General features: G+C 45.6%; 3 protein-coding genes across 4 annotated transcripts in view; 2 read left to right on the plus strand and 1 right to left on the minus strand.

The window, feature by feature from the left end:
* si:ch211-171h4.3 (serine/threonine-protein kinase SBK2) overlaps nt 1-1371 on the plus strand; it is a 2311-nt gene extending 940 nt beyond the window's left edge. Inside the window, exons 5-6 of the mRNA XM_053446374.1 lie at nt 156-317; nt 683-1371. Of these exons, the coding sequence (XP_053302349.1) occupies nt 156-317; nt 683-1249 (729 nt within the window). The 3' untranslated portion in view covers nt 1250-1371. The remainder of the gene's footprint in view (nt 1-155; nt 318-682) is intronic.
* An 8251-nt stretch (nt 1372-9622) lies between these two features.
* Nucleotides 9623-12253, minus strand: necap1 (NECAP endocytosis associated 1). The gene is made up of 8 exons (XM_053447320.1): nt 12159-12253; nt 11398-11498; nt 11145-11249; nt 10976-11057; nt 10617-10725; nt 10216-10363; nt 9865-9958; nt 9623-9677 (listed from the first exon to the last, which is right to left on the minus strand). The coding sequence occupies exons 1-8, from the start codon at nt 12251-12253 to the stop codon at nt 9623-9625; spliced, it is 789 nt and encodes a 262-aa protein (XP_053303295.1).
* A 1048-nt stretch (nt 12254-13301) lies between these two features.
* LOC128462057 (epsin-1) lies at nt 13302-19944 on the plus strand. Of its 2 annotated transcripts, none has more exons than XM_053447303.1 (10): nt 13302-13365; nt 14372-14510; nt 14589-14697; nt 15132-15287; nt 15964-16092; nt 16252-16372; nt 16462-16637; nt 16841-18197; nt 18549-18695; nt 19067-19944. In XM_053447303.1, exons 3-10 carry the CDS (start codon nt 14629-14631, stop codon nt 19342-19344), a joined length of 2433 nt encoding a protein of 810 aa, XP_053303278.1. In that variant the 5' UTR covers nt 13302-13365; nt 14372-14510; nt 14589-14628; the 3' UTR covers nt 19345-19944. The 2 variants fall into 2 exon arrangements, with proteins under 2 accessions (XP_053303278.1, XP_053303279.1); XM_053447304.1 differs by having other exon boundaries at nt 13322-13422.
* The last annotated feature ends 6445 nt before the right edge of the window (nt 19945-26389 follow it).

The raw sequence follows: 26389 nt of genomic DNA on the forward strand, positions 1-26389 counted from the left end.
CTTGTTTCTGCCATTGAGTGAAATGATATCTTCATCACGGGGTTTCTGCCCCTGGAGGATTGTTGTTATTGACAAAGAACCAGTAAGGATTCTGTCGTTTTCCAACAGAGCTTTTCTGATAATACTCACACAACTTCTCCCCCCTTCCTCTCCAGGTGGGTATGGAGGAGGACAGCTGTCAGCGGGTGGTGTCCCAGCTGTGTGGCGCTCTGTCCCATCTGCACTCCCTTGGTTTTGTCCACAGGGACCTCAAGCCAGAGAACGTCTTCCTGTGTGACTCCGCCTGCCGCTGGGTCAAACTGGGAGACTTTGGCATGGTCAGTATTAAAGCATGTTTATTTACTGTGTCACATAACGCTATTAGCTATGTGTAGTTTGAGTCTGTTTAAGTTTAGATAGGACTTGAGGGGCCCGTACTTCCACCAAGGCTGATGTCAAAGCAGTTTACTATCCAGACTGTGGTGGCCGTCATATTCTAATTATTCTCATTATGAACCAAAACATGGTTTACACATAATAACATAAGAGATCCATTGGCCACCTAGTCCCTCTGCTCCTCTCCAGAATGTTATGGGTTCTTCTTCCATGTCTCTCCCCTCCACAAAGTTTAATGGAAATCGTCTGAGTAGTTTTTGCGTAAAGTATTAGACAAAAACATTCCTCCTTGAATCTTCTACCGCAGGTGAAGGCCAGAGGCACCAGGGTCCCTGAGGTGTGGTACAGCTCCCCATACTGCACCCCCGAGGCCGAGACTGCTCGTGGGAATGAGGACAGCTGGAGCAGCATGAATGCCGGTGAAGAGGAGCAGAAGAAGACGAGGGTTTGGGTTTCTGTGGAGCCCAGCACCGACAGCTGGGCCCTGGGAGTCCTGACCTACGCCATGCTCACCGGCAGTCACCCCTGGGCGGAGACAGCCAGCGACTGCCGCTCATACCTGAAATATCAGGAGTGGTTTGAGGGAGTGAAAAGTCCTGAAGATGAACCGGATCGGCCTGAAGGAGGAAAGAAAGACAGTGTTCCTGCAGCACCCCAGTTCGCCTGCTTCACTCCACTGGCCTGCTCCCTCTTCCTGTCGCTGCTCCACCCGCGAGCCGAGCTCCGAGGACAACCTGAGGACGCGTTGAGCTACCTCGGGGGGGACTGGATGAGGGAGCAGGAGAGGGAGAGGCTGGAGGAGGAGAGGAAGAAGAGCAGAGGGAAGGCAGACTTCAGAAGCATGAGAGAGATGGAGGGCAGAGCGGAGCGATAGAGAAACGCTGGAGTTAGGTTCATGCTTTTATTTTGAAAAACCTATTACAGTTATAGGATCACAGTTATGGAATATAATTTAAGATAATTCTGATCAAGCTCAACAATCTGCTGCTCAAATGTGTAAAAGTTGATATTCTTTGTTTTTCTGTGTGTAAATAATCATGAACTTATCATGACTTCTGGTTTTACGGTTGTTTAGACAAAACCGGAAATTTGAAAGCTCAAGCACTTTTCACCATTTTTCAATATTAGTCAAAAATGGTCATATAAGTTTTTTTAAATGTATGTTTTAATCCGTCCTGCTTTAGCATCAATGAATTATAAACCTGTTTAAATATGATAAACAAATGCAAAACATTAGGGTTTCAAATATTTAAAAACTGTGGGAGACAAACTGCTTCTGTCAAGATCTGATTCCTTTTTGGCAGCTAATTCATCTAGCTATTTTTTTATTGATCAAAACTATTTATAACAGCAATAACTCTATCTTATATATATATCACATGAAAACTAATAGTGCGACAGCTGCATTTCTGGAGATGACCGGTGTTCAGTAGTAGAGTCGTGCCTCCATGTCCTTGGAAAAGATTCCCTCCTTCTATTTTTAGGTCTACGCTACTCAAAGTGTCATATGTCATAGTAGGCCGTGAACTGTTTATAGACCGAAGCCATAAACATAACCAGTTATTACACGACCACGTTGGTTCTCGGACTCTGGTTCAGGGGATGAAACTAGTTCTGCAGCTCGGAAATGTGATTTTATATCTGAGCTGTTCGTGGCTTTCTTGCACTTTTTTTTGTTTATGATTTCTCACATTAATTACAGAAATCATGATTCAGTTAGTTAAATATAATAATAATTGACAGTAATACTAGTTTTTGAAACTATGCGTGTAAAATACAGATACATACTCTTGATATAATATAATGAAGACATAACAGAGATTTAGTGTTTTGGTGTTTGAACCTTTACAGGAGTTATGTATAAAGTGTACAAGGTAAACTACTTTCTGTGTAACTGTACCTATAATGCAGTAAAACTGCTGTTTTTTGTAAACAACTCTTCTTGAATATATTTGTTTGTACAATAAACGGTCTGATGTTACATCACAAAGACTCACATCTGCAAGTGTTAGTCTTTAAATATGCTGACCTTAAAAAGCCATGGCTCGTATCCTTGTAAAATGATATTCTGATGCAACATGTCAGCCTCACTGACGACACCCACACACAGTGCAGCCATCTGGACGGCTTCCCCAGATGTTTGCAAAAATAGATCCAGGCTCTTAAATTTGACACGACAACCTTTCAGCAGCGTGTGTGTGGAGCCCCCCCCCCCCGGGTCTGGGCTCTGGCCCCCGGCCCTGGCCTATGGCTCTGGTCTCCAGCTCTGGACCCCTGGCTCTGGCCCCCCGCTCTGGCCCCCTGCTCTAGACCCTGGCTCTGGCCCCCCGCTCTGGCCCCCGGCTCTGGCCCCTGGCTCTGGCCCCTGGCTCTGGACCCTGGCTCTGGCCCCCCGCTCTAGACCCTGGCTCTGGCCCCCCGCTCTAGGCCCTGGCTCTGGCCCCCCCGCTCTAGACCCTGGCTCTGGACCCTGGCTCTGGTCCCCGGCTCTGGCCCCTGGCTCTGGGCCCCCGCTCTAGACCCTGGCTCTTGCCCCGGGCTCTAGCCCCGGGCTCTGGCCCCCGGCTCTGGCCCCCCGCTCTAGACCCTGGCTCTGGCCCCCCGCCCTAGACCCTGGCTCTGGACCCTGGCTCTTGACCCTGCCTCTGGCCCCCAGCTTTGGCCCCCCGCTCTAGACCCTGGCTCTGGACCCTGGCTCTGGTCCCCGGCTCTGGCCCCTGGCTCTGGACCCTGGCTCTGGTCCCCGGCTCTGGCCCCTGGCTCTGGGCCCCCGCTCTAGACCCTGGCTCTTGCCCCGGGCTCTAGCCCCGGGCTCTGGCCCCCGGCTCTGGCCCCCCGCTCTAGACCCTGGCTCTGGCTCCCCGCCCTAGACCCTGGCTCTGGACCCTGGCTCTGGACCCTGGCTCTGGCCCCCGGCTCTGGCCCCCCGCTCTAGACCCTGGCTCTGGCCCCCCGCCCTAGACCCTGGCTCTGGACCCTGGCTCTGGGCCCCCGGCTCTGGCCCCCCGCTCTAGACCCTGGCTCTGGCCCCCCGCCCTAGACCCTGGCTCTGGACCCTGGCTCTGGACCCTGGCTCTGGCCCCCGGCTCTGGCCCCCCGCTCTAGACCCCGGCTCTGGCCCCCCGCCCTAGACCCTGGCTCTGGCCCCCCGCTCTGGCCCCCCGCTCTGGCCCCTGGGCCATGCAGTCCTTCCAAGTTCCATCCTGGACACATTCCGTGAAGCAAATACAATCACCAGAGGCGGATTAGACACACTGCCACGAACAGGGATAACTGACACCACAGATCTACACACATCTCTGATCACATGAGAACTCACAGCTGCACTGGACCTGAATGCATGTGATGTGCATCGTGAGATCACTCCTCCAGCTGCTACAGATGATTTGCAAATAAGCAGATGAGGATAAATGTAAAGCTATTTCACAGTTTCCAGTTATCTCCAGCCAGACACTAATAAATGTCTCCGTTTCCTCGAGCCTGGGAAGGTGTCAGTACTACTGTGTGATTTATCTGCCAGAAAACATTTGATCTTTCACACTTGTATTGAAAAGGGACAGTCAGCAGCGGTTTACAGGGTGAGAGGAGGTCGGAGGAAGAGCAAGGACACACTGGCCAGTCTAATAAAAACCAGAGGAGGCGTAAATAACAACCCGCGGTGAAAACAAACACAAAGGAGCTGCTGCTGCAGGATGAATCCATCGGCCTATCTAAGGATGTGCATTCTAATCTTACCCACAGATCAACCTAAAAATAGAGACGTGACACAATCATTCAACTGAAACTCTAACCCACTGGGTTTTTATCTGCTGTTAACTTCTTCTCAGAACTGATGGAGCAAGAAAACCTTAAATCAAAACCCCTGCTGACATTCGTATTAACTAACAACAGCATGTTGTGTTGGACCTGTAGGAACTGGCTCTGTTCCAAATGAAAGCTCAGGGTCGTGGCAGCTCTTTATCACAGGTGTGGGGGGGGGGGGGGGGGGGGGGGGTATATCATAGATGTATGGACAATCGCAGACAATGAGACATGTTCCTGATTCGAGGCTGATGTGAGACTTCAACAATGAGTTATTATACAATCTTGGAGTTATTGTCTATACTTCTTCTCGTTGTTTTAGGTCCAGACATTAACATCTACATGCACATGGAAACACAAGTAAAAGCCGATAGCTGATGAATCTATCTGTTGTGTTGTCCACATGGTGTGTTTACCTGTGGGCCTCTAGGCCAGACGAGAAAAACTGCTTCAGAGGGATTTCAGCCCCAAAACTGTGCATATTCAAATTCAGATTGTATTTATTAATATTAATCATCACACTGACTCTAGTGTCACTTATTTGGACGTAAAGATTTCAGCTCAATTTGCTCAATCTGTGCAATTAGGACAATATATTGACAGATTAAAAAAAATGTGGCCAAACTGAAAACATAAATGATCCTAGATCTGAAAACAAGGCTTTAGTTTAAACAATCCTAACATTCAAACCAAATCTGGGTTTAAATCAAATCTACATTCAATTGATCAGATGAGTGTGTGACAGGATGCTAATGCAGGATGTGTGTACTCACACCTACACAAGCCTAATACAAAACCTCACACACATCCACTTTCCATGCGCACCGCTGACACACAGGCGTCGTTTCAGGTTTCACGAACACGTCAGAGCAGAAAGTGGCCATGAGTGAGTCTAACCTTTCACCTTTGACCCCTTCGCCCCCCCCCCCCATATCCCAACAGCACCTAAATCATCCTCACACCAAATCCTGGTCCGCCCCTGGTTTCAGCAAAGTTCAAATAAAGACATCAGCTGTGAGGGGGAGCGACCCAAGTCATCTCCCCAACCAGCCGGAGCCAAAACCAATGAATTAGCAAGCTTGTTATTGGGAGACAGTTTAATTCCAAGGGGGCGAGGGGGTGGGGCGGGGGGGGAGGGCTGGGGGGGACACTAACCGGTCCCATCCAAACTCCTCTCCTGACATTTCACCTGATCTGTTGCGTTAGCGCTGCGTCTGAAGAATGTGTAACAGTGTCTCTGAGTGTGTGTATATTTATCTAGTCTAAGTATGTGAGGGAAAGTGAGAAAAGAAAAAGACAGTTGTTGACAAGAGGGCACGTCATAAATATATCATTGAATTTAACAGTCATAAAAGGTTCATATTCAGTTATATATGTGGCACATTATTGATCCATACAAGTATTACATGGACTGTATTTGCATTAACGTGATTGGCTAACACAGGTACTGGATGAAACCTGATTCGATTGGCCGGGGCCTGTGCAGCCGATTGAAAAGCAAAGGAACCAGAGTCACAGTGACTCATACATCTGAGTGCTCTGTTACATTTCTCATTAACCACCAATCTCTTCATAAAGAGCTTTTCTACCACTGTCGCTAAAAACGCATCAATACGTTTTACCTGACCTTGAATTTAACGAGTTCTTTAATTAACTTTAATTAACGAGTTCTTCTTCTCGATACCTTATTTGGATCTGGAGCTGGCAGCTGATGTCCTGTAACGGGGACACGTCGTTTTCAGACTGCGACACCGTCTCTGGCACTGACGGAGAATTCTTCATCCCAGAGGCTCTCGACTTCGGGTCCAGATTAATAAATGTACTTGTCTGTTTAGTTTATGAAGTGCTGATGTCTAAGGCTAAGATTAGACGACTGGATAAGATTCTACATCGTGACCTACAAGTCTCCACGAGTGCGTTGGCCAACTGGTGCAGACAGACTGACTCTGGGATGTGACCACAATCTGTCATTCTGCAGCCATGATGGAATTGATGTGACTTCTAACTTAATGACTTCTGCACCACCACCAGCCGTCTTTGTGTTGAGCCTGAGGGTTTAACCCATGTTAGCGTGCAGGAAATAGCATTTAGTCCAGATGTACAGAATCATATCTGGTTTTAAAGTTTCAGGATGAATATCTTTAATGTGCCTTTTAAAAGAAAAAGCTTGAGTTGCGAATTGTTGAATATTAAAATTTGATCCGATCATCAAGCTCCTGATCACTGATGATGATAGATGAGGAAAGTTCCCTGGAAAAGGAAACTAAATCTAAAGTGAGCACGCCGGGATATCAGGTGTGTTAGGTCTGAGTTTCTCTGTGTTTATATTTGGCGTGTGATGTTGTTCTGGAGAAATGTGCTGCTTGGTGTGGGAGTCCCACTCATCAACACACGTGCTGTGTGTCCATACAGACCTGGGACCAGCAGACATGTCCAGTGCTGTGACGACCTGCAGCAGTGAATTAACAAGGAGCTTAACACAAACACCTGGAGGATAAAATGGCCTCAGGGGAAAGAAGAGGTGACAAGAGAATCAGAGGAAGACGAATGGTGTTCCTGATGCAGCTCGGAGGTGTCCAGCAGTCTGTCCGTCCAGCTGTCTGTCCGTCCAGCTGTCTGTCCGTCCAGCTGTCTGTCGCTCTCTCTTTCTGACTGTCAGCAGAGCTAAAAGCTAACGCTCTCTCTCCGTGGTCATGTCCTGACCTCGTGAATATTTCTCTCTTCCACTGCGACCGCCTCCTCTGACCAGCTTCATGCAAATACCTCGAGACCACGGCCGAGGAAGTTTGAAAGAAATACTGGTCGTGCTGTCCAGATTTGACTTAATGTGAGAATTTAAGAAGTAGTCCTGAGTGGAGGATGAAGTTATTCCCTGTGAAGCTGTTGACGTTTACAAAGCGACAGAGCTCTGATGGGCGGGGGTGTAAATATGACTCAGGTGGACACAAGCTTGTTTTGTGTCTTTTCACCAACAGGGATGAATATCACCAAACTTATTACTTTAGTGTTAACTTGATAAAAAGCTTTGTTTCTTCTCCACTGACGTCTCTTTGTCGAAGGCCAGTTTATCAACCCCCCCCCGCCTGATACTTCCCTGGTGGTCAGTGCCTCCCAATGACCCAGTTACATCACACTGGTCCCACACAAGTCAGTAATGGAACTGGTTTTGACGATTGTCATTCATGTTCATTCAAGTGTAGTAGAAGAGAAATAATTGAGATTACACCTAACAGAAATAGAGTCTATCAGTCAGTTAACTTTGTGTATTTGTTGTTGTGTAAGAGTGTAAAACTAAAAAGGTCACCACACGTCCTTTGAAAGGTTTTATTGCCTCTTTCTCATTAAATTGGTCATAAATCAAAAGTGTTAGTCCAGTAGTTTAACAGCCAGAGTGGAATGTGTGAGAAATGGGAGACAATGCTTTTTTATATTTTGGCCAATATGAGAAATGCAAACACAACACACACACACACACATCAGCCCTAAATCTTTCTCCCACTTTAATAAACTTCTCATGATTTGATCACAGGAAACCTTAAAAATCGATGCAAACAAAAGTAATTCACAGTCAAGAAATGTTTGACACTTCACATGCAAAGTTCTGTAAACACAATCCGCTAAAACCTCACGTTAACATATCGTCCGCTGCCGTTAAGACATTCCTCAGGTAACAATCACCACGTTTCCTTCTCCCGCCTTCAGCCCTGAGACTTAGAGAAATATGAATAAAATATTGGAGCGTTCGGAGCTTCAGAAGAGCCAGGAGTTGGGTTTTATCATTTTAGACAGAGCCCAGTTGGCCCAGTTAGAGGCGTAATGCTAAGCTACGCTAGCCACCGGCTGGCTCCAGCTTTATATCTGATGCTCAGACATGAGTGACACCGATCCTCTCATCCAACTCTCTCTGTCATTAGAACTTATAAATCTGAAACTGTAAATGTCGAGAATTCCTGCATCGTCCATAAAATGTATTCTTGTTTCTGACTCCACCACAGAGCTGCCTCAGATTTCACTAAACATGATCACCTCATGGTCGCCTCACAAACAGGAAAAAGCATGAAAAGTGAATGCACATGCACGTGCACTTCCTGTAGTGATCACACTCTTGAGTTTCCTCATTTTCCTCCAACATAAAACGGGTTGTATGTGGAGGAATGTTATATTAATAATTAATGCAGAAAGTGAAGCTATGATTTAACTAGCGAGCACCCCCTTAGTACAGCTCCCCTCTGGTGAGCTCAAGATGAGCTTGAGGGAAACGAGCTGGTTTTCACTGAGTCCTTCATTCCTGCTCTGACTCAGCTCATGTATTCATTTCTGCAGAGTTTTGAATAAAAGGTAAATTTACCTGTGATGCTGTTTTCTCAGGTTTCAAATTGATTGGGAAGAAATTGACTGTTTAATTTCCCAGCAGAAAGAGAGAACGTTGTATTAACAGAATTTGTCTTTAACGAGCTCAGTAATCGTGTTGATAATAAGCACCTAGTGAGTAAAATATGATTTTAACTCTAAACAGCCATGAATAGATTTAATGACAGGGAGGAATGTTCCCTGTGCATTTCTGAAAACAACTTTCTGTCTACTCATCACAATACTGCACGACTGAGAATTCCTGATTCTGATAAACATGTTGATTAATCTTAATAGCCAATAAAGAAAATCATGTTTACACGTTTAAATTCAATTATATTGTCATAATGTAATCAAATAACACTGTCAACCAACAGCAGTAATAAGTGCAGACATGTTTCCTCCAGTCTGAGTTTGAACGACTCGAATTCACAGTGAGAACGAGTCGGAAAAGTTGTTTTTCTTTGTGGAAAAACTTGCAAAGCGTCTCAGATTTTGAGGATTTTACTGAAACGATTCATTAAATCAGTAAAACCTCGACTTCAGTAGAAAATAGAAAGCGGATATAAATTTCTAAATGATTGTACAAAGTGCAAATGCTTGAACATTAAAGAACTCGGCCCACTTTGAATGTTTGCACTTATTCATAGGTCACAGAGAACACAGGTCAAGTCTTGAGATAGTACTCTGCATGGCCTGCAGGGGGAGCTGCTGCTGTGACAAAAACATTCCAGATCAAAGCTGAAGCGCTGCTCAGAGCGCCATCTACTGGCGAGGAGAAGGCGACACACAGCAGACGAACACCTGCTGCTCATCACACGTAGCCCTTGAATATTGCTGGAAATGGCTCATATCATGAAATGGCTTTGACACAGTGATGTTTAACTTTCCCTTCTGAGAGAACAACGACTGGTTCCGAGTGAAGTGATGTCATGAATCGTTTTTCTCTGACAGATTTGAGGTGTTTCACTGCCTCTGCCGGATCGGGGGGGGGGGGGGGGGGGGGGGGGGGGGGGAGTTACACTCGGTGTGATGCACGGGAAGCTACAGACACAGATGCGGGGGGGATGGAAATCACAAGCGACGACACCAGGATTCAGAACTGGATCCAGTCTGGAGAGTTCTGTGGCTGAGATGGAGTTGGACCTGAGCTGAAAAAACAAATGACAAATTTTTCATGTTGACTTTTCCTACAACAAACTACGGTGCAAACACTTCCTCTCAGGCAGTTATCGAGGATTACAGACACAGTTTAACGTGGACATGATTGACAGCAATGTAAACTACAATTTGTGCGTGTCCACAGTCTTCTGGCCAGAAAGTGCACGAGTTGTGTACCTTGCAGGAGCAGAGAAGTCTCCCCACACATCTGAACCCGGGTTTGACTGAACCACTGTGTTGCAGTTGCTGCTGTCCAGCTCCAGGAGGCAGCCTGACAGAGAGGAGCAGATCAGAGCTTCTAACAGGCGGATCACACACTGACACACATTCTGCTCATGTCATGCAGCCTGAAGCTCACAGACACACAAGCCTTCAGTCGACCATGTGACTCAGAGCGGGTCACTCCTGCAGGTTAAAGCTGCAGGTTGAATTTCATTTACTCGATTTGTTCACATGAGATTCTCTCGTTGGCTATGATCACTGTTATGAAGCTTGAACGTACAGTGGTTGCATGGAAGTGCCGACTACCTGTTGCTGTGTCTCCTGTCTGAGGGGCGATGTTGTGATTGGATGAGCCTGACGAAGGAGGAGGGGCTATCTTGCCTCCAGGTGGTGGTGGGAGGAGTCCAAACCCACCTGAGCTCAGTGGGCGGGGTTTATCCCTTTTTCGACCTTGCTGGTGACGGAGAACAGAAAGAAATTGAAGCTACGTTAACAACGCAGGAAACTGGGACCGGCTCAATTACTTGAGCTTCTTCTAAGATTTAAATGCTTAAAGATATTTTAAAAAGTCGATTAAAATGTAATTTATGATTTGTATCAACTGTAAAACTGCTAAATAAAATTATTTTCTACAGCCTTCTGCTGATTCTGAATACATTTTGAGAAATAAGGAAAAGTTTGATGTTTGGACGTCATTTGTCTTTCACCCCTATGTTGAGTGTGATGGTCTGTCCCTCCTTAAAGCCCAAGTCCAGTTTGGGTCCTGAATCCCCGAGCTGGGAACTCTTACGGAGTTCAATCTCCTGTTTGACCCATCTGCAGGGAGCGGGACGGGGACACACACACACACACACACACACACACACACACACACACACACACAAAGACACACACAATCAGCAATGACACAGAGATAAATAATGCATCTCAGCCGTTTTGAGCACAACTACAGCATGGGGCCTTTAAGCTGCTCACGCTGCAGATATCACAGAAAAGGAAAACTTTCCTCAAACTGCCTTTGATCTCTGCAGGAAATACCACAGCTCAGTATCAGAACACGTCTTACTTGAAATGATCCTGCAAAGACACGTTAAAGTCAAAGGCGTCTCCTCGGTCCCCGAAGCCGACTCCGATGAAAGCGCTGCGACCTGAGGACAAGGCAGGAACACGAAACCCCCCCGTGTTTAACATTGTTTGTATTCAGACATCATTCGTTAATGTTTTCTCATCCTCACCGTTGTCGTCCTGTATCCGCAGAACAAAGTATCTGCTGGAGTCACTGACTGTTTCCACTGTGACGCCGGGATACTCCTCGACTGGTGCCTGAGCAAACAGCTCACCTGCAGCAAACAGAAGAAAAATCTTTTAATCCGTCCTGCTTCATCTGATCCAGGTCAGAGTCGAGGGGCCAAGAGTTTATTAAGGCTTCAAACAAAAGATGAAATATCCCTTAATGAAGGTTTAAGTTTCATAACGCTAAAGTGTCACCTGAGATTTTGTCCTCCAGTTTGATGTAAGCCACTTTGCCCTTGGCTGTGATCCTCATTCGACCGGACCAGTCCGGAGCATCGAGCTTCCAGTCAGCAGCCCTGCAGAGACGGGTTGATGCCAACATGTCAGGGTGAGAGTCATTATCGATTCATGTGCTGATTGTTTTCCCTATTGATCGCTTGGTGTTATATCTGTTGAGGTGATAAATAACAAAACCCTGCGGTCAACTGTTTCACAAGTCGAGCTGCGTAAGTGTGTAGCCGATTAGACAAGCAGGATGTGAGTTCCAAATTCAGACAGACAGGTAGATTACTCTTCATATTACTTCACTACATCTTTTCTAATTTAGTTCACATTTTATAATCCTAGAAATCTAATAATAAAACACATTCTCTACCATACACACAGTGCAGTGTAAGTTTCTTTTGAAAAGACTTCTGGACTCGAACGTGTGTGCTCAGGTTAGATTCTGGCTGAGACACGGACAGTGGTGCAGTCCTGGCTCACCGCCCCGGTACGATGACAAAGTATCCCGGTAACAAGTGAAACACCGAACCGTTAAACCGTGTCTCCACAAAACAACACACACACACGCGCGTAGTTTAATCTCACGACATGAGGCCGGTGTTCGATCCTCTTACTGAGAAAACGTGTTGGAACAAACCGGTGAAAGTGACACACCCGCAGCGAGGACATCGAACACCGTCACCCCACGTGAGCGGCGCCGTTAGCGACTCCCGGTTATTCGCGTGTCTCACCTGTAGGCGCGGTTTGAAGCGCGCGGCGGGATCCGGTAGACGTGCACATCGGGTTTAACGCACAGGATGGACTCGTACTCTCCCTCCGCCGCCATTTTGGCTCTACTGTTATTGATGTGGGAGTAGTGACTCATTTATTCAGCGTGTGTGACTGTGTGTGTGTGTGTGTGTGTGTCTGTGTGTGTACGTTTGTAGATATATGCCACATTTTATATTACAGAATAAAGTTCCTTGGTTTTCTAAGGGTAGAACACAATATCCAAGTTGGTTTGAATATATATATTTTGCAAGTAGAATATAATCAAGAATGTTTTGAGGGAGTCAGAGCTGCCAACTTTTTTATTAGGTAAAAAAGGTGTATTTATTTTCCAGTGTCAGAAGGAATGACGCAGGATTGGTTGTAATTATTGGATATTTTGCTAGAAAACAAATAAATGAATAAATAAAATGTATCGTAAGGGGTTTGTTGATTTACAGCCAGTGTGGACAGATTTTATATTATAGATACATATTTACTTACTTTCCAGTGTCAGAATACAACATGAAGGATTGGTTGGAATAAATGGGTTTTAGTCAGAAAAATTGCATCTTTTATATTTCAAAACAATTTTAAAGTGTTGGAATTAAAGATGCAGGATTAGTTGGAATACATAAGTAGATGTTTTAGAAAATATTTAGAAAATAAATAAATAAATAAATCAAATGAGTCGTGAGGGGGTGTGGATTTTGCAGCTTGTGTTGCCAGATTATACCATTTTTTTCTGTTGTTGTGCAAATAAGATTAATTTACTGATATTATATGATATTATTATCATAGTCCAACATCCAACATAGACTAACATCAATATCTCAATAAACAAATCATCAATAAATCCAGATTTAAAGCAGAGGAATGGGCTGTGCATATTCGGGCTGTGTGTATTTGCAGCCAACATAAAACTCCTCTGGGTCCATGTCAACATATTACACATCCTGGGAAACTTGCATCTATTATTTTAACTTTAAATTTGAGATCATCTCGAATACTTACAAGGACAAAAGGATCGAATCTCGATGATATTAATTCAATGTTTGCATCTCTACTCTTCTTTGCTGGTTTCCCTCCCTCGGATCTGGCAACCCGCCGCTCACTGGTGCTGAAAACAGCGGAAGCGGAAGTGGCTGCGTCGCGTCGTCTCCTCGAAGGTTCCTGAAGATCCACTCGGCGGTAAGCGCCTCTTACTTCACTGTAAACACACGTCTCTGACCCGGGGGGACACTGGAGGTCAGTGGGCGACATTCTGCACAGGAACCAGCGGCCGTGTCTCGACTCAAACCCCGTCACACTGTTTGCTTACGTCCGCTACTTAAGCTAATTGCTGCTAGCTTGATAGCGACGCTCGCTCGTTATCCGTGTTGACGTCCGCTGCTCGTCGCTCTCCCAGGTCCTGAAAACACGAAGCTCCGCACACACGGTGTTCACGAGTCCGTCGACACACACACACACACACACACACACACACACACACACACACAGACACAGACACACGAACACACCGCTTATCCTCCTGCGGTGTGAACGAGGCTTTAGCTCAGATTCTCACCCACTAGCCCCAGGATGCTGGCAGCTAGCTAGCTTGTAGCCTAGCCACAGAGCTAACGCAGAGGGGGATCTGTCGCAGTGGTGGAGACCACTGTCCCTTCTGTCCCTCTGCAGCTGCGGGGACATATTCCTCCGTGTCCCCATCACGCTCTCTATGTTCTCTAATTTCCAAAAGATCTTTCAACATTGTCACTCACGTCTTATTCAAACTGCAGCAAACCTGTTCTTGACTCATAACGAACTTTTATTACTCTTATTGACTGTTTTGTTTATTATTCTTGACTGTTTTGTTTGCTATCTATCCATCCATCTCTTATTTGACATATCTTGCAATTTGTGTTAAATAGCATTCATACAGGGCATCTATGTGCAGCAGTTTCTCTCACACAACCATCTGTGGCAATACAGTTTCCAGTTAGAGGGAGATTGGCTCTTTCTTCTGAGTCACAGTTTCCCGTGGCGTCCAGTCTGTCCCGGGTTTTCTTTGGTCCTCACCCAAGTTTAGCGTTAAGAACAGAGGATGAGGATACAGGCTATACAAGCAAAGTGTAATTGCTTGATATTCACATTGACTTGCTTGCCATTGTCGCCTCAGCTCTTTTCTTAAATGTCGACTGGTGCCTTCTTGCAGCGCCCGGATCTGGTTTCTGACATCCTGAGACAAGCCAGTGCGATCAGACAGGACAGCAGGATGAACTCTCACTGATCCAGCATCTGCACAAGCAACTCAAGAACCAGACTTTCACAGCACATTCAGGCGTTACGCAAAGGTACAAGGGGTTCGGATGTGGATCCTTCTATTTCGGTCTTTGAGGTTGCAGCATTGTTTACATGTTTTTTCTGAACAGATCGTGGTGGTTTGATTCCCCACCTCCCCCCTCACACACAATGACGTCCTCTATGCTTCGGCGACAGCTAAAGAACCTGGTCCAGAACTACTCTGAGGCTGAGGTCAAGGTACGAGAAGTTCCATTCAAGTAGAGGGAGACTGTGAGCTTTAATCTTTCTGTATAAAGTTATCTGAATCCATATGTTATTATTTGCTGTTTGATTCAAGATGTCTTTAAGTGTTCTTGAAATTGTGAAAGTCTATCTCACCTATTATATTTGGGATTGGAAAACAAAATTATTTGAATATATTCCTTTGGTTTTGAGGAATTGGTTTAAGTTTCTACAACATCGAAGACATTAACTTCTCAGAGGTGCAGATAGATTTCTTGCCAAAATGCTGATCTGATATGACGCAACCAATAACACCATTTCAAAAGTGATTACTAATCATTACCAGTGTCAAGGAGAAGGAGCTACACTGCTGCCAAACCCTCACGGGCTCCAGCGTCTGTTTTCTCTTCACAAGCTGACATCACCAGCTGACTTTGCTTCTTTTGCAGGTGAGAGAGGCTACGTCTAATGACCCATGGGGCCCATCCAGCACTCAGATGGCCGACCTCTCTGACCTGACCTACAACGTGGTGGCCTGCAACGAAATCATGACGATGCTCTGGAAACGGTTGAAAGACGACAAGAACTGGAGACACATCCACAAAGTGAGGGAGAGTCACGCTTCAGTGCCCTTTACTTTGTGTTAAGACCATTGTTTACCAGCCTCTTCACGGCCATTATTATGGATTTGATGTGGTGTATTAAATGTAAATGTATTTATAGGAACAGATCATTTCAAGTACATCAATTTGTTTTTTTATTTTTCTAAGCCAACTAAGTGTCTTAAGTGTTAAGCTGTGTTTTTCTTTAAGTCTTTTCTCTTGTACAAACATCACAAATGTTCTGTGGAAACCCACGATAGGCAGACACAGGTATAAGATGGGTTTATGGACGGAAGATCGATTCATTAGAAAGCATAAGTGAGCAGTAACTTGAGCACGTACAGCAACAGAGAAATTAAACTTTCATCAGAGGGTTTCTCAGATCACGTCTGAAGGTGAAGGACACTGTTAGGCCAATGTCCAATAAGTAATAAGAGCTCAGTATCATTCTGCTGTGTCAGTACAACACTGGAGACATTTGCATTGGATACACTGATAGACTCGTAGATGGCAAAGTTGTGATGGTCTGTTGTGGTACTGGGTTGTGTGATAAGTCTTCATGTGTCATTTGCCCTGGTGTCCAGTGAGTCCCCTAATCCAAAAGAAAACAAAAACCAAACTATCGATAAACTGTTTATTTGTCATAAATTTGTCTCTCATGGTGTTTTTCCCACACTAGTCCCTGACACTGCTGGAGTATCTATTAAAGACTGGTGACGACCGGGTGCTTCTGAAAATGAAAGACAGCATCTACATCGTCAAAGCCCTCACAGAATACCGCTTTGTGGAAAAAGATGGCAAAGATCAGGTGATTCGTGTTTAAGACTTTTAGCTCCCTTTGAAATGTTTGTGCATGCTATTTATTAGTATCGCATTATTTGCACAAATATATCCATGTCATCATACTCGTTAACACGTCAAAGCCAGAATCAGAATGGGATATCTAATATGAGTGTATCTGTCCCAGGGTGGGACCGTGAGAGAGAAGGCCAAGGTTGTCCTTGTTCTAATGGAGGACGATGAGAAGCTAAAGGAAGAAAGAGACTTTGCCGTGAAGACCAGAGAGAAGACATCAAAAAGCTCCGCAGGTGAGACCTCCTGCCTTAAAGTATCACTGCTAAATCCCCCCCTGTTCTTCTAACTAACACTCTGATTCTTTGTGCTCCTTTCTAACCAGCCTCGTCCTCGGATGTCGTCAAGGATCCTAGCTACACGCCATGCTATGTGGCCGGGGCCTCAGGGCTCCCATCCTTAGACAACATACCCTCAGTGGCTGACTTGACTGCTTCCTTCACCGCCCGCAAAGAGGAACGGATTCGTCAGGAAAATGAGAAGAAAGAAACTGAGAGAAGGGTGAGTATGTGTTCAGAACAAGTCACTCCGATGTAGCAAGTGGATGGATTTGCACAAACTCTCCACTAACATTATGCAAATCTGTCTGAAGAGCGACCTCAACAACATTAATTTAACCAAATACCAGACGCAACTTAAATTCAACGAACAAGGTGATTAAAAAAGTGTTTGTGCTAACTTATTTTTTTAATGTAATATTGTAGGCTAAGTTGAGTGACGATGAGCTGAAATGGGAAGATGCAGGCATAGACACAAACGTCAAAGTTGTTGCTCGGAAAGAAGAGAAGGAAGAGAAAGAGGAGGTGAAGCCAGGTCCTTGGGGAGCGCCCAAAGAACCTAAAGAGGCCACAGATCCATGGGGCAAACCCACGACACCGGACACCACTGAAAAAGCAGCTAGCAGTGATCCTTGGGGGGGTTCAACTGAAGCTGATGATCAATTTGCAGCACCTAAAACGGATGAGGATCCATTTGCTGCAACAAAGAATGGAGAAGATCCTTTCGTAGCATCGAAAGATGAACAATATTCCTTCAACGCCCCAGAAGACGATCCCTTCAACGGCCCAAAAGACGATCCCTTCAACGCCCCAAAAGACGATCCCTTCAACTCGGCAAAAGACGATCCTTTCAACGCCCCAAAAGACGATCCCTTCAACGCCCCAAAAGACGATCCCTTCAACGCCCCAAAAGACGATCCCTTCAACGCCCCAAAAGACGATCCCTTCAACGCCCCAAAAGACGATCCCTTCAACGCCCCAAAAGACGATCCCTTCAACGCCCCAAAAGACGACCCCTTCAACGCCCCAAAAGACGACCCCTTCAACGCCCCAAAAGACGACCCCTTCAACGCCCCAAAAGACGATCCTTTCAACGCCCCAAAAGACGACCCCTTCAACGCCCCAAAAGACGATCCCTTCAACGCCCCAAAAGACGATCCTTTTAATGCTTCTAAAGACGATCTCTTCACTGCACCAGCATCAACACCCCCTAAAGAAGATCCTTTCTCTGCACCGCCCAAACCCGCTCAAGATGACTGCTTTGCTGCACCAACAGCTCCGCCCAAAGAGGATCCTATCTCTGCACCATCAAAGCCTATAGAAAATGACCCCTTTGGTTCTCCAACAACAACACCACCTCAAGGGGATTCTTTCTCTGCATTATCCCAACCGACTAAGGATGACCCCTTCTCTGCCCCAACAACACCCCCCAAAGAGGATCCCTTCTTTGCACCGTCCAAACCTGCACAAGATTATGCCTTCACTGCGCCAACAACCCCCCCCAAAGAGGACCCATTCCCACCTAGTGCACCAAAGAATGATGCCTCAGATCCCTTCGGTGCTCCTGCTGCAACATCCCCCCAGGAGAGTGCAGATGCTTGGGGAGCCCCTGCTAGCTCTCCACCTGCTGCTGTGTCAGATCCCTGGGAGACACCATCGACTCCAAAGGAAGCAAACAGTGGAGATCCTTGGGGAGATGAGGCGACTGTGACCTCAGCCACTAATAATTCTGATCCATTCGGGGATGCATCCCAACCGGACAATGGCCCCTGGGGAGCCCCAGGTAAGACCTAAACAAATGCTTTCAGACTTGTTCTTAGAAAGTCAGGATTCACTTTTTAGATTGTTTCTTTCACGAGTGGTTGTATATATGTTGGAAACGTAAACCCTGTGATACCAACTCAGGTTTTGACTTGTGTTGGAACATCTAGCGCCTGTTTTCAAGGCTCAAGGAGTCAACAGTTACCACAAAGCTCTTTAAGTTTGCTTTCCATCTGTCCGTAGTCAAAGAACTGAGCCCCAGGACAGAATAGTTAATCACAGAACTAACAACGCCTTGAGACTGAAAGGAATGGGTCCATATGTAAGTTACTGTCGTGGTGTCTTGACTCATCTGCTATGTTTATCCACTTAGCTTCAGCTCCAGCCAGCACAGACGATGCGTGGGGGTCACCTGCTCCACCCTCGGCCTCCTCACCAGCCAATGACCCCTTCGGAGATGGAGCATCCAAAGCCAATGACCCCTGGGGTAAATCAAGCAATGCAACTAGCAATGCCACAGGTATAACACAATTCACACTTTCACACGCTATCCGTCCATTACTCATCATGGTGAATCATCATCTGCTTTGTATTCAGTAAGAAACGCTTCTGATTCAAACCACTAAACCTTTGTGTTGGTAAACTTAATTTGAATCATCATGGTCCAGCTGCTCGGCTGAGACGGGCAACTCTTAAAAACTCAACTCTGTGTCTGCCTGCTTCTGTGTTTGTGTGTGAATCCATCTCATCTCCACCTTTTCAATCAGTCTGCACTCTGCTAACAGTTCTAATGCATTAACCTTCTCTTTCGCTTTGCTCTCTCTTCCTCCCTGACCTGTTCCCTAAAGACAACACCTTTTAGAGTAGAATTGCACCTTTATTTTATTGCAGGAAAGCGAACAATGCACAAAGAGGAGACGTACAGAAAGACTGCTCATTTCTTGGGCTCGGCGGGGGCGTCGCTAGTTGACTTGGACGATCTATGTTCTTCAAACGCCATCCAATGCTCCCTCAGCAACAACGCGCCCGCCGCCCACACACAAGCCATCGGTAAGGACAGAAAAAATGCATCACTCTGCGGGAAAATACCAGTTTTACCGAAGGCTTCACGTGGAATTATTTGTGGCGCACTTGATTCTAACGGATGCATGATCGACCTCCGAGCCTGATGAATCACTGACGTGCTAAACATCCGTCAGTCCGTGATGTTACAAATGCTTTTCACCGCTGTCCGTCCGAAGTCTTCAGTCAGGAGAGAGAGAGGAGTAGGTCCGTGGACTGTAAATAAAGATGGATGACACGTATCCACTTTGTACCAATATTAAGCTAAAACATCCTGGATATGGATGCAACTATCGTTTGACGTCATCTTAAATAAGGGTCAGTGCAGAAGTAATCGTGGAGTCCTGCCGAAATATGACCTATACTGCAGCCAGCCACCAGGGGGCAATCAAGATCCTTTGGCTTCACTTTCAGGAGTTGCCACGTCCATCTTTATATACAGTTCTTAATGGGGACACTATGACTGACAAATATTTATCAATAGGTTTGTATGGAGAAGCTCCTTGTGATCGTGTGCCCCTCCCCTGTGGTCATTGTGTAGTGAAAAGATGTTGTTGTATACGTGTGTGTGCATTAGAGACCTACTATACCCTGATTAGTGTTATGTATATTAACCAGCAGAAATATAACTCTTCTCACTCCTCTCTCTGCTTTGGTGCATTTTCTCTTTGCTGGAATACTTCGAACTGTGCGACGCCCCCCCCCCCCCCCCCCTCCTTCCCCACACCCCCCCTCTGTCCGGCCGTTACTTTTCCTACTTTCCCAGGCCTGTTCAAATCCATGTCGTCAGGCCCTGGGCTCAGATCAGGGGCTGTTGCAGGGGTGTCCCTTCCTGAAACGTCCCCCTTACCTTGGAGTCCTTTTGGTGCCACCCTTAATTCCTCCCACGGCGCATCTTCTGCTAATCCGTCCAGTGAACCCCCCCATCTTCAGCTACCATTCTACGCTATGGGAGCATCCTATTCAGGCTTCGGTGCATTTCAGGCAGCTCCAGCAACTAGAACAACACCACCTGTTTCTGGGGGACCTCACATGAAGCACCCCTGTGGGGGAGTGGGACCGGTGCAGACTGGACGTCCTGTGGGGAATCCCTGGGCAGCCCCCCCTTTGTTGGAAACAGGAATGGGTCAGTCCAGTTTCTTTGGAGGGAATCTTCAAACTGGAGTGGGTCTTTCGGGAGGATCCACTCCGTCGGCCGCAGGTGGAGTCACGATGCAGCTGCTGTCAGGCAGCGGGCTGAGTGAGGCCGGGGGGAAACACAATAATCCATTCCTGTTCTGACATGTGATTGATTTGGAAATGTGTTAAAGAAGCACACGGTGTAGGTTCACATGTTTCAGCCCTTTAATCAGCATCATCCCCATTTCTAAGCCATAAGATCACAGATTGTGTTAATGTGTACGTTACAGTTTGTGTGTGTCGTTACATTCAGAAGGAGGGTTTTCAAAAAGGAAGAAATCAGTGGCTTCCTGGAAAGTGCAAAAAAGATAAATGGCAAATAGATGAATTATTAACAGGCAGTGGTATGTACCTGCACCTTAAAGGGCCCAAACATGCAGAAACCACATGTGGATGCTTCTATTGAACCCATAAGCTCCCCAGTGTTCACCTGCTTTCCCCCCCCCCCCAGGTCCAGTTAATGTAACAGCCATGGGGTTGATGTATACAGAGTAATATTTAAACTGTGTGTAAAGCTGTGTACTTCTTATTTGAAACAAATCTATCGCATCAGCAAGTTGATTTTTTTTTGTTCCATGCTTAAGTTTTGGAAACTGATTGCGTGTGTGTGTGTGTCTGTGGGACCAGTGAAGAATTTTGTGCGTATTTGCTGTATATTGTGCTGATGTAAATAGTGAAAGAAATCACAGATAAACCTTGAAATATACTTTATAAGAGAGCATTACAATCACGAGTAACTATTTATTGATCTATTTATGGATTGATTCATTGCTTGATTATTTATTTGTGCGGCCATGGCCTCAAACAACTGGTTCAATGTGATTCCAGTGATCACATGGTTCAGCGGTGACGGTATCTGGTCACATTGCATCACCAATCAATTCAGTAACCAGCGGTGGCTTGAACTTCCCTGTCGAGGTTGGTTGTTGATCCCTGAGTCGTTCTCTCTGTCTCTCGAGGCAGAAATGTGTTGTGTGATGTTCAGCTGCAGCGTTGGCTCATTAAAAACAGAATTCTGACCTGCATGCTGTCCGAGCAGAATCCTTCTCTGTATGAAATATCACACATCTGAACATGAAGTCGCTCTGCAGCCTTCTGCTTCTCTACGGCTCAAGAAGTAACATGAACAGCAGCAGGATTAATGCTAGTGCATGAGATCCAGGCTCAGCTTGAACCATGAAACAGACATGGTGACATTCACATCTCTTCATGTCCTTCATGTATGTTTGATTCCTTAATATGAACTCTGGTGAGAAAATTTACTCAAAAGACCTTAAACTATTATTTTGTTCCAGTAGAGGATGATTCGACTGAAAGAACATTAGACCATAACACTATTATTATTTCTACAGTTTAATTTAGACTGAAATTAATTTATTTTGCTCTGTATCCAGATTTAAAGTTGTGTTGTGAACTGTGACAGTATAAAGAACATTTGAGAAATAAACTGACACAATAAGCGACTTGTGTTGTTTTCACTGTTTTCTAAGGGACGGCTGTGGCTCTAAACAACTTCCCTGGTGTTGCCACAAGGGGGCCACACATGCACATATTCACTATATTCCTGTGGATTCATGTACAGAGTTGATGCCTCAGCTGTTTGCATATTAATTTAAATATACATATTATATTTTTCAGTGCAGGAATAATGGTAAATGTGCTTTTTCCAATAAGATCATTTCTTTCTATTTAGCATTCTGAGTTTCCTGTTTGATTTTTTTCTTTTCTTATTTCCTCTTTACAATTCCAGCTTGAAGCTTTTCCATTTCACTGTTTCTATTAAAAATGTCATTGTTCCCATTGTCACTTGACATTTTGTTATCATTTATAAATTTTCTTTTTCATTTTTTCCAATTTTTCAATTTCTTCAACTTCTCGTCTTATTCTTTAAGTGTAGTTAAATAAGCCTTCTTTTATTTTAACTGTATTTGGACATTTTATTTGAAATATTACCAAAAATATGGAATTATTTTGGCTATGTTTCAAAGAATAATGCACAGATCTTGATAATCAGTCATATTTAGAGAGCCGTTACAGTTTGGCCTTTACAATTTGATGCATATTTTTTTAGATTTCTTAAAATGATTTGTTCCACATCTGTTCTTTATTATTGCTGAACTCTGACCTGTCTTGTTGCTGGAGGTTCTTCTGCTTCTAGTTGAGTCCTGTTTAATCTGGATGGAACCTGTGTTTCACTCATTCATGATCAGCATGAGGGAAGAGGAGTCGGGTCGGGTCATTACAGAATTTGATGGGAAGCAGAGGAAATTTAGGATTGACGCTTGAGCCGGATCCGAGTCTCCCCATTCATGAGCGGGGGGGAGAGCTTAGTGTCTAAAAACAGAGCGCGGACAGATTGTGGATCAGTTCATCAGTTTGAGTTACACTAGGACACGATGGTCAGTTCAGTCCTCAAGCTGCCTTTTTAACACACAATGCTTCAGATCAACAGCTGAGAAGATGATTATCAAAATACAGCTGATATGAAAACCAGACTCAGGGTGGTGTGTGGGGGGGGGGGCCTCGACCTGCTGGTCAGTGGAGAGAAGTGGGGGAGAGGAGGTGTGTGTGGAGGGGGGGGGGGGGGGGGTATTCATCATAATAATGATAATATATAAAATATATGAGTATAACTCTGAGATGTTTAAAGCTGAAAAAAGTAGAGTGCAGTGGACTCATCAGGTTTTTCAGCCTCCTGGTTGGTTCACTGGTCTGTTAGTTTACTGGCTGGTTGGTTGGTTTGTTTACTGGTTGGTTTAATGGTTGGCTGGCGGTTAGTTGGCTGGTTGGTTTATTTACTGGTTGGTTTACTGGTTGGCTGGCTGGTTGCATTACTGGTTGGTTTAGTGGTTGGTTGGCTGGTTAGTTTATTTACTGGTTGGTTTACTGGTCAGCTGGCTTGTTGCATTACTGGTTTATTTACTGGTTGGTTCGCTGATCTGTTAGTTAACTGGTTGGATTTAAAGGATCTGTTGATGTTTTAGTTGTCTCTGTGTCAGACGACTCCCACTGATGCAGAGAAACCAGTAAAGCTCCTCCTCTCATTTTCCAATCGCAGATCCAGACCAAGGTCTCTCCACTCGTGAGATTGCTTAAAGCCAGCTCAGCACTGGCTGGTGTTAACAAGGCTGGAAGTTTACAGCAGCTGTACCATGAACCAACAACTCATCATCTGTTCCATACCATCCTCTCAAATTAATCACTATAGGACGACAGGTCAGGGGGGTCACGAGAGGCAGAGATGAAGAAAGAGAGGGAGGGAGCTGGGAGTGTGGAGGAGTTGACACAGTATCGGGAGCAAAGGGGAGGGAAAGGAACAGATGGGACTTGTGAGGATTAGAGAGAAATCTGGGTGGTTTTCTGATGGAAACTCACCCAAGACGCAGGAGGGTGTGGTGAGGGAGGGACGCACAGAGGAAAGGTGAAGGAGACCGACATCCACGTCTGAGCAGAGGTGAAGAAAACACCAGGACTCCTGCGTCTCCTGCTCCCGGACACGGTGAGTCTGCTTGTTTCTCACTTCTTAGATCTGTGGTGTGAGTGTAAGCTGATCAGGAGCTGAGTGTGAACTGCAGCTGGATTTCTCATCTCATGCACGAGGGACAGATTTCAGCTCATCATGATGTGTCCCAGTAAACCCAGTGCTCTAGTAGTTGTGGAGCTTTTTGCTGCTGGACGGTGGATTCATGTTCCTTTAGTCTTTGGGATTAAAACCTGGATGTGAGTTGTGTGTCCGTGGGTCAGCTCCTGTGTGAGCCTCAGATGTTAATCACTCAGGTGCAGCAGGACAATGTGTCTGGACACTTTGGATTACAGCTGAATTAAACCTCAACGCTTCGCTGGCCGATCGCCACGTAATAACTTATGAATAAAGTGATTTGATTAAAGTGAGGTTACATGAGCGAGTCAGAGAGAAAGACTTTAATCATTCAGCGACAATCTCCTCAGCCTCACTGATCTGCCGCTGCATCAAACAATGCTCAACTTTATTTCAATAAATTTTTCCAGAGCTACTTACAGAAGTGAAGTGAATGTAATGAAGTTAAAATGATTCATATTTCACCGCGGGACCTCAGGAAGGAGCGTGGACTGAATTCTACCTACAGAGTTATATTATGATTGTTTCTTATTTTTCTCGTATAGCTTTTGTCACAATGATATTTCTCATTGTGCTCTTTAACATCTGTGGTGTGTTGTAAATGAAAGTTGATCAGAAATAAATTATTACACTGTATTATAAAAGGTGATACTTTGCATTGATGCAGCATTTTCACGATGAGATGACAAACAGTCAAAGTGACATTAAATATAAATACTTCATATGCACTGACTCACTCAGCATCAGCTTTAAATCTAAATATGTTCTGGATTTATTAGATATGGAAGATGGTGAGATGTAAAGAAACTGAACCCAGGAGAGTTTTAGTTTATGTTCTTCATCTTCAACTTGAGGTTCAGCAGATCCATAAAGACATAAAGACATAAAGACCACAAACAAATCATCACACTTTGAAAAACAGACAATGAGAACCTGAGAACAGAGAAAAACAAGAGTTCAAACTAAGAACATCTTGTGTTCAGACCATGTTATGTTGAAAATGGTGTAATTATATACATTAAATAGTAATAGTACACAAATAACTACTTAAACATGATGGAGTACAGCGCTGTTAGGCTCTTTCTTGATGACTGTTAATCCAGATGTTTGCCTCTGCCTCCTCTTAGGTGGTCGTCCAGACAAAGACAGAGACATCGAGCATTAATCTCATCCACCTAACTCTGCCAGATTAACACAGATTACCAGATTGGTTGGTAGGTTGACCAGACGTGGGCCTGAGACTCTGGACTAATCGCTCCCCGAGAGGTGGAGGAGCAGGTTGGAGAACGGGAGGTGCCCGGAGCGCCAGACCGATAGTCGCAAAATCGAGAGGAGAAGATTTAGACGTTTATCTTCGTCCAAAGAGGAGACGGCTGGAGACGAGGTGCGAGCTGTGATGGGGTAGAGCGGCGGCTTCGTGAGAGGGAATGTGCGGAGTCAAGCGTCTCGCCTGGCTCGTGCCTTAGCATCAAGAAGAAGAAGAAGAAGAAGAAGAAGAAGACATGTACATGTCATGAACTACTGATCTCTGGCCTTCACATCTGTCTCTTCTTCTTTCTAACTCACTGGAAGTGATTAAATCTGCCCACACTTCATCTTCGTCCTCCGTCCTTTAACCTCCGCTCATCGCCTGTTGTCTTCTTTAGCCCCCCCCCCACACTTCCCCCATCTCTCCATCCAACCTCTACTCTGTTCTTCTCCTCTGATCTTTGTTCTACTTCTCAAACGAGCCTAATCCCCTTCCCTCGCCTTCTCTCTCTTTCCTCCTCTTTTCCATCCTCCATTAATCAAAGTCAATCACCAGCACAACCTTTCACGCCCAACACATCTACCCTGGTGTCACAGAACCCCCCCCCCCCCCCCTCTCTCCTCTGATCTGCGTCCTGATTGGTTTGCGGCCTCTCACAGCCATTTTTTTAACTTACGAAGCCGCAGCCGGGTTCGTCCTGTCTCCATCTTTCATCACGTGTGTGTCTTGCGTGGAGAGGCAGCCATGTTGGAGAACATGTCCAGACGCAACCGCTCCCTGTTGTCCCTGTCCCTCACCTCCCTGGCCCTCACCCTGTCCGTGCTGGCGTTCTGCACCTCCTACTGGTGCGAGGGGACGCACAAGGTGGTGAAGCCGCTGTGCCTGTCGCCCGTCAAGCTGAAGAACTGCGGACAGAATGACAGCCAACCATACACCACAGGTGAGGGGGGGGGGGGGGGACACTTTTAAAGCAGAAATCACAACTTCTACACGGCTCCCCCTGGTGTACGTTTCAATCATACACGTCCGCCATTTGTAAACTTTAAAGGTTGAACACTTAAGGTCGAACGACTTCAGAGCTGGATCATCCACAATGAACTCAAATATAATATATACCACAAACCGG

The sequence above is a fragment of the Pleuronectes platessa genome, chromosome 18 (assembly GCF_947347685.1).
Source record: "Pleuronectes platessa chromosome 18, fPlePla1.1, whole genome shotgun sequence".
In the NCBI taxonomy this organism is placed as follows: domain Eukaryota; kingdom Metazoa; phylum Chordata; class Actinopteri; order Pleuronectiformes; family Pleuronectidae; genus Pleuronectes; species Pleuronectes platessa.

Bases quoted from the DNA above. Each gene is read 5' to 3' on its own strand.
- necap1 (XM_053447320.1), bottom strand. From the start codon at position 12,253: ATGGCGGCGGAGGGAGAGTACGAGTCCATCCTGTGCGTTAAACCCGAT. The intron at 10,726-10,975 runs GTAAGACGTGTT...CGCTCCCTGCAG, and splicing joins TCTTTGCAGGATCATTTCAA to ATGGGTCAAACAGGAGATTG. The intron at 10,364-10,616 runs GTGAAAGACAAA...CTCCGTCACCAG, and splicing joins CCATCACACTCAACATAGGG to CAAGGTCGAAAAAGGGATAA.
- LOC128462057 (XM_053447303.1), top strand. From the start codon at position 14,629: ATGACGTCCTCTATGCTTCGGCGACAGCTAAAGAACCTGGTCCAGAAC. The intron at 16,373-16,461 runs GTGAGACCTCCT...CTTTCTAACCAG, and splicing joins GACATCAAAAAGCTCCGCAG to CCTCGTCCTCGGATGTCGTC. The intron at 16,638-16,840 runs GTGAGTATGTGT...GTAATATTGTAG, and splicing joins AGAAAGAAACTGAGAGAAGG to GCTAAGTTGAGTGACGATGA.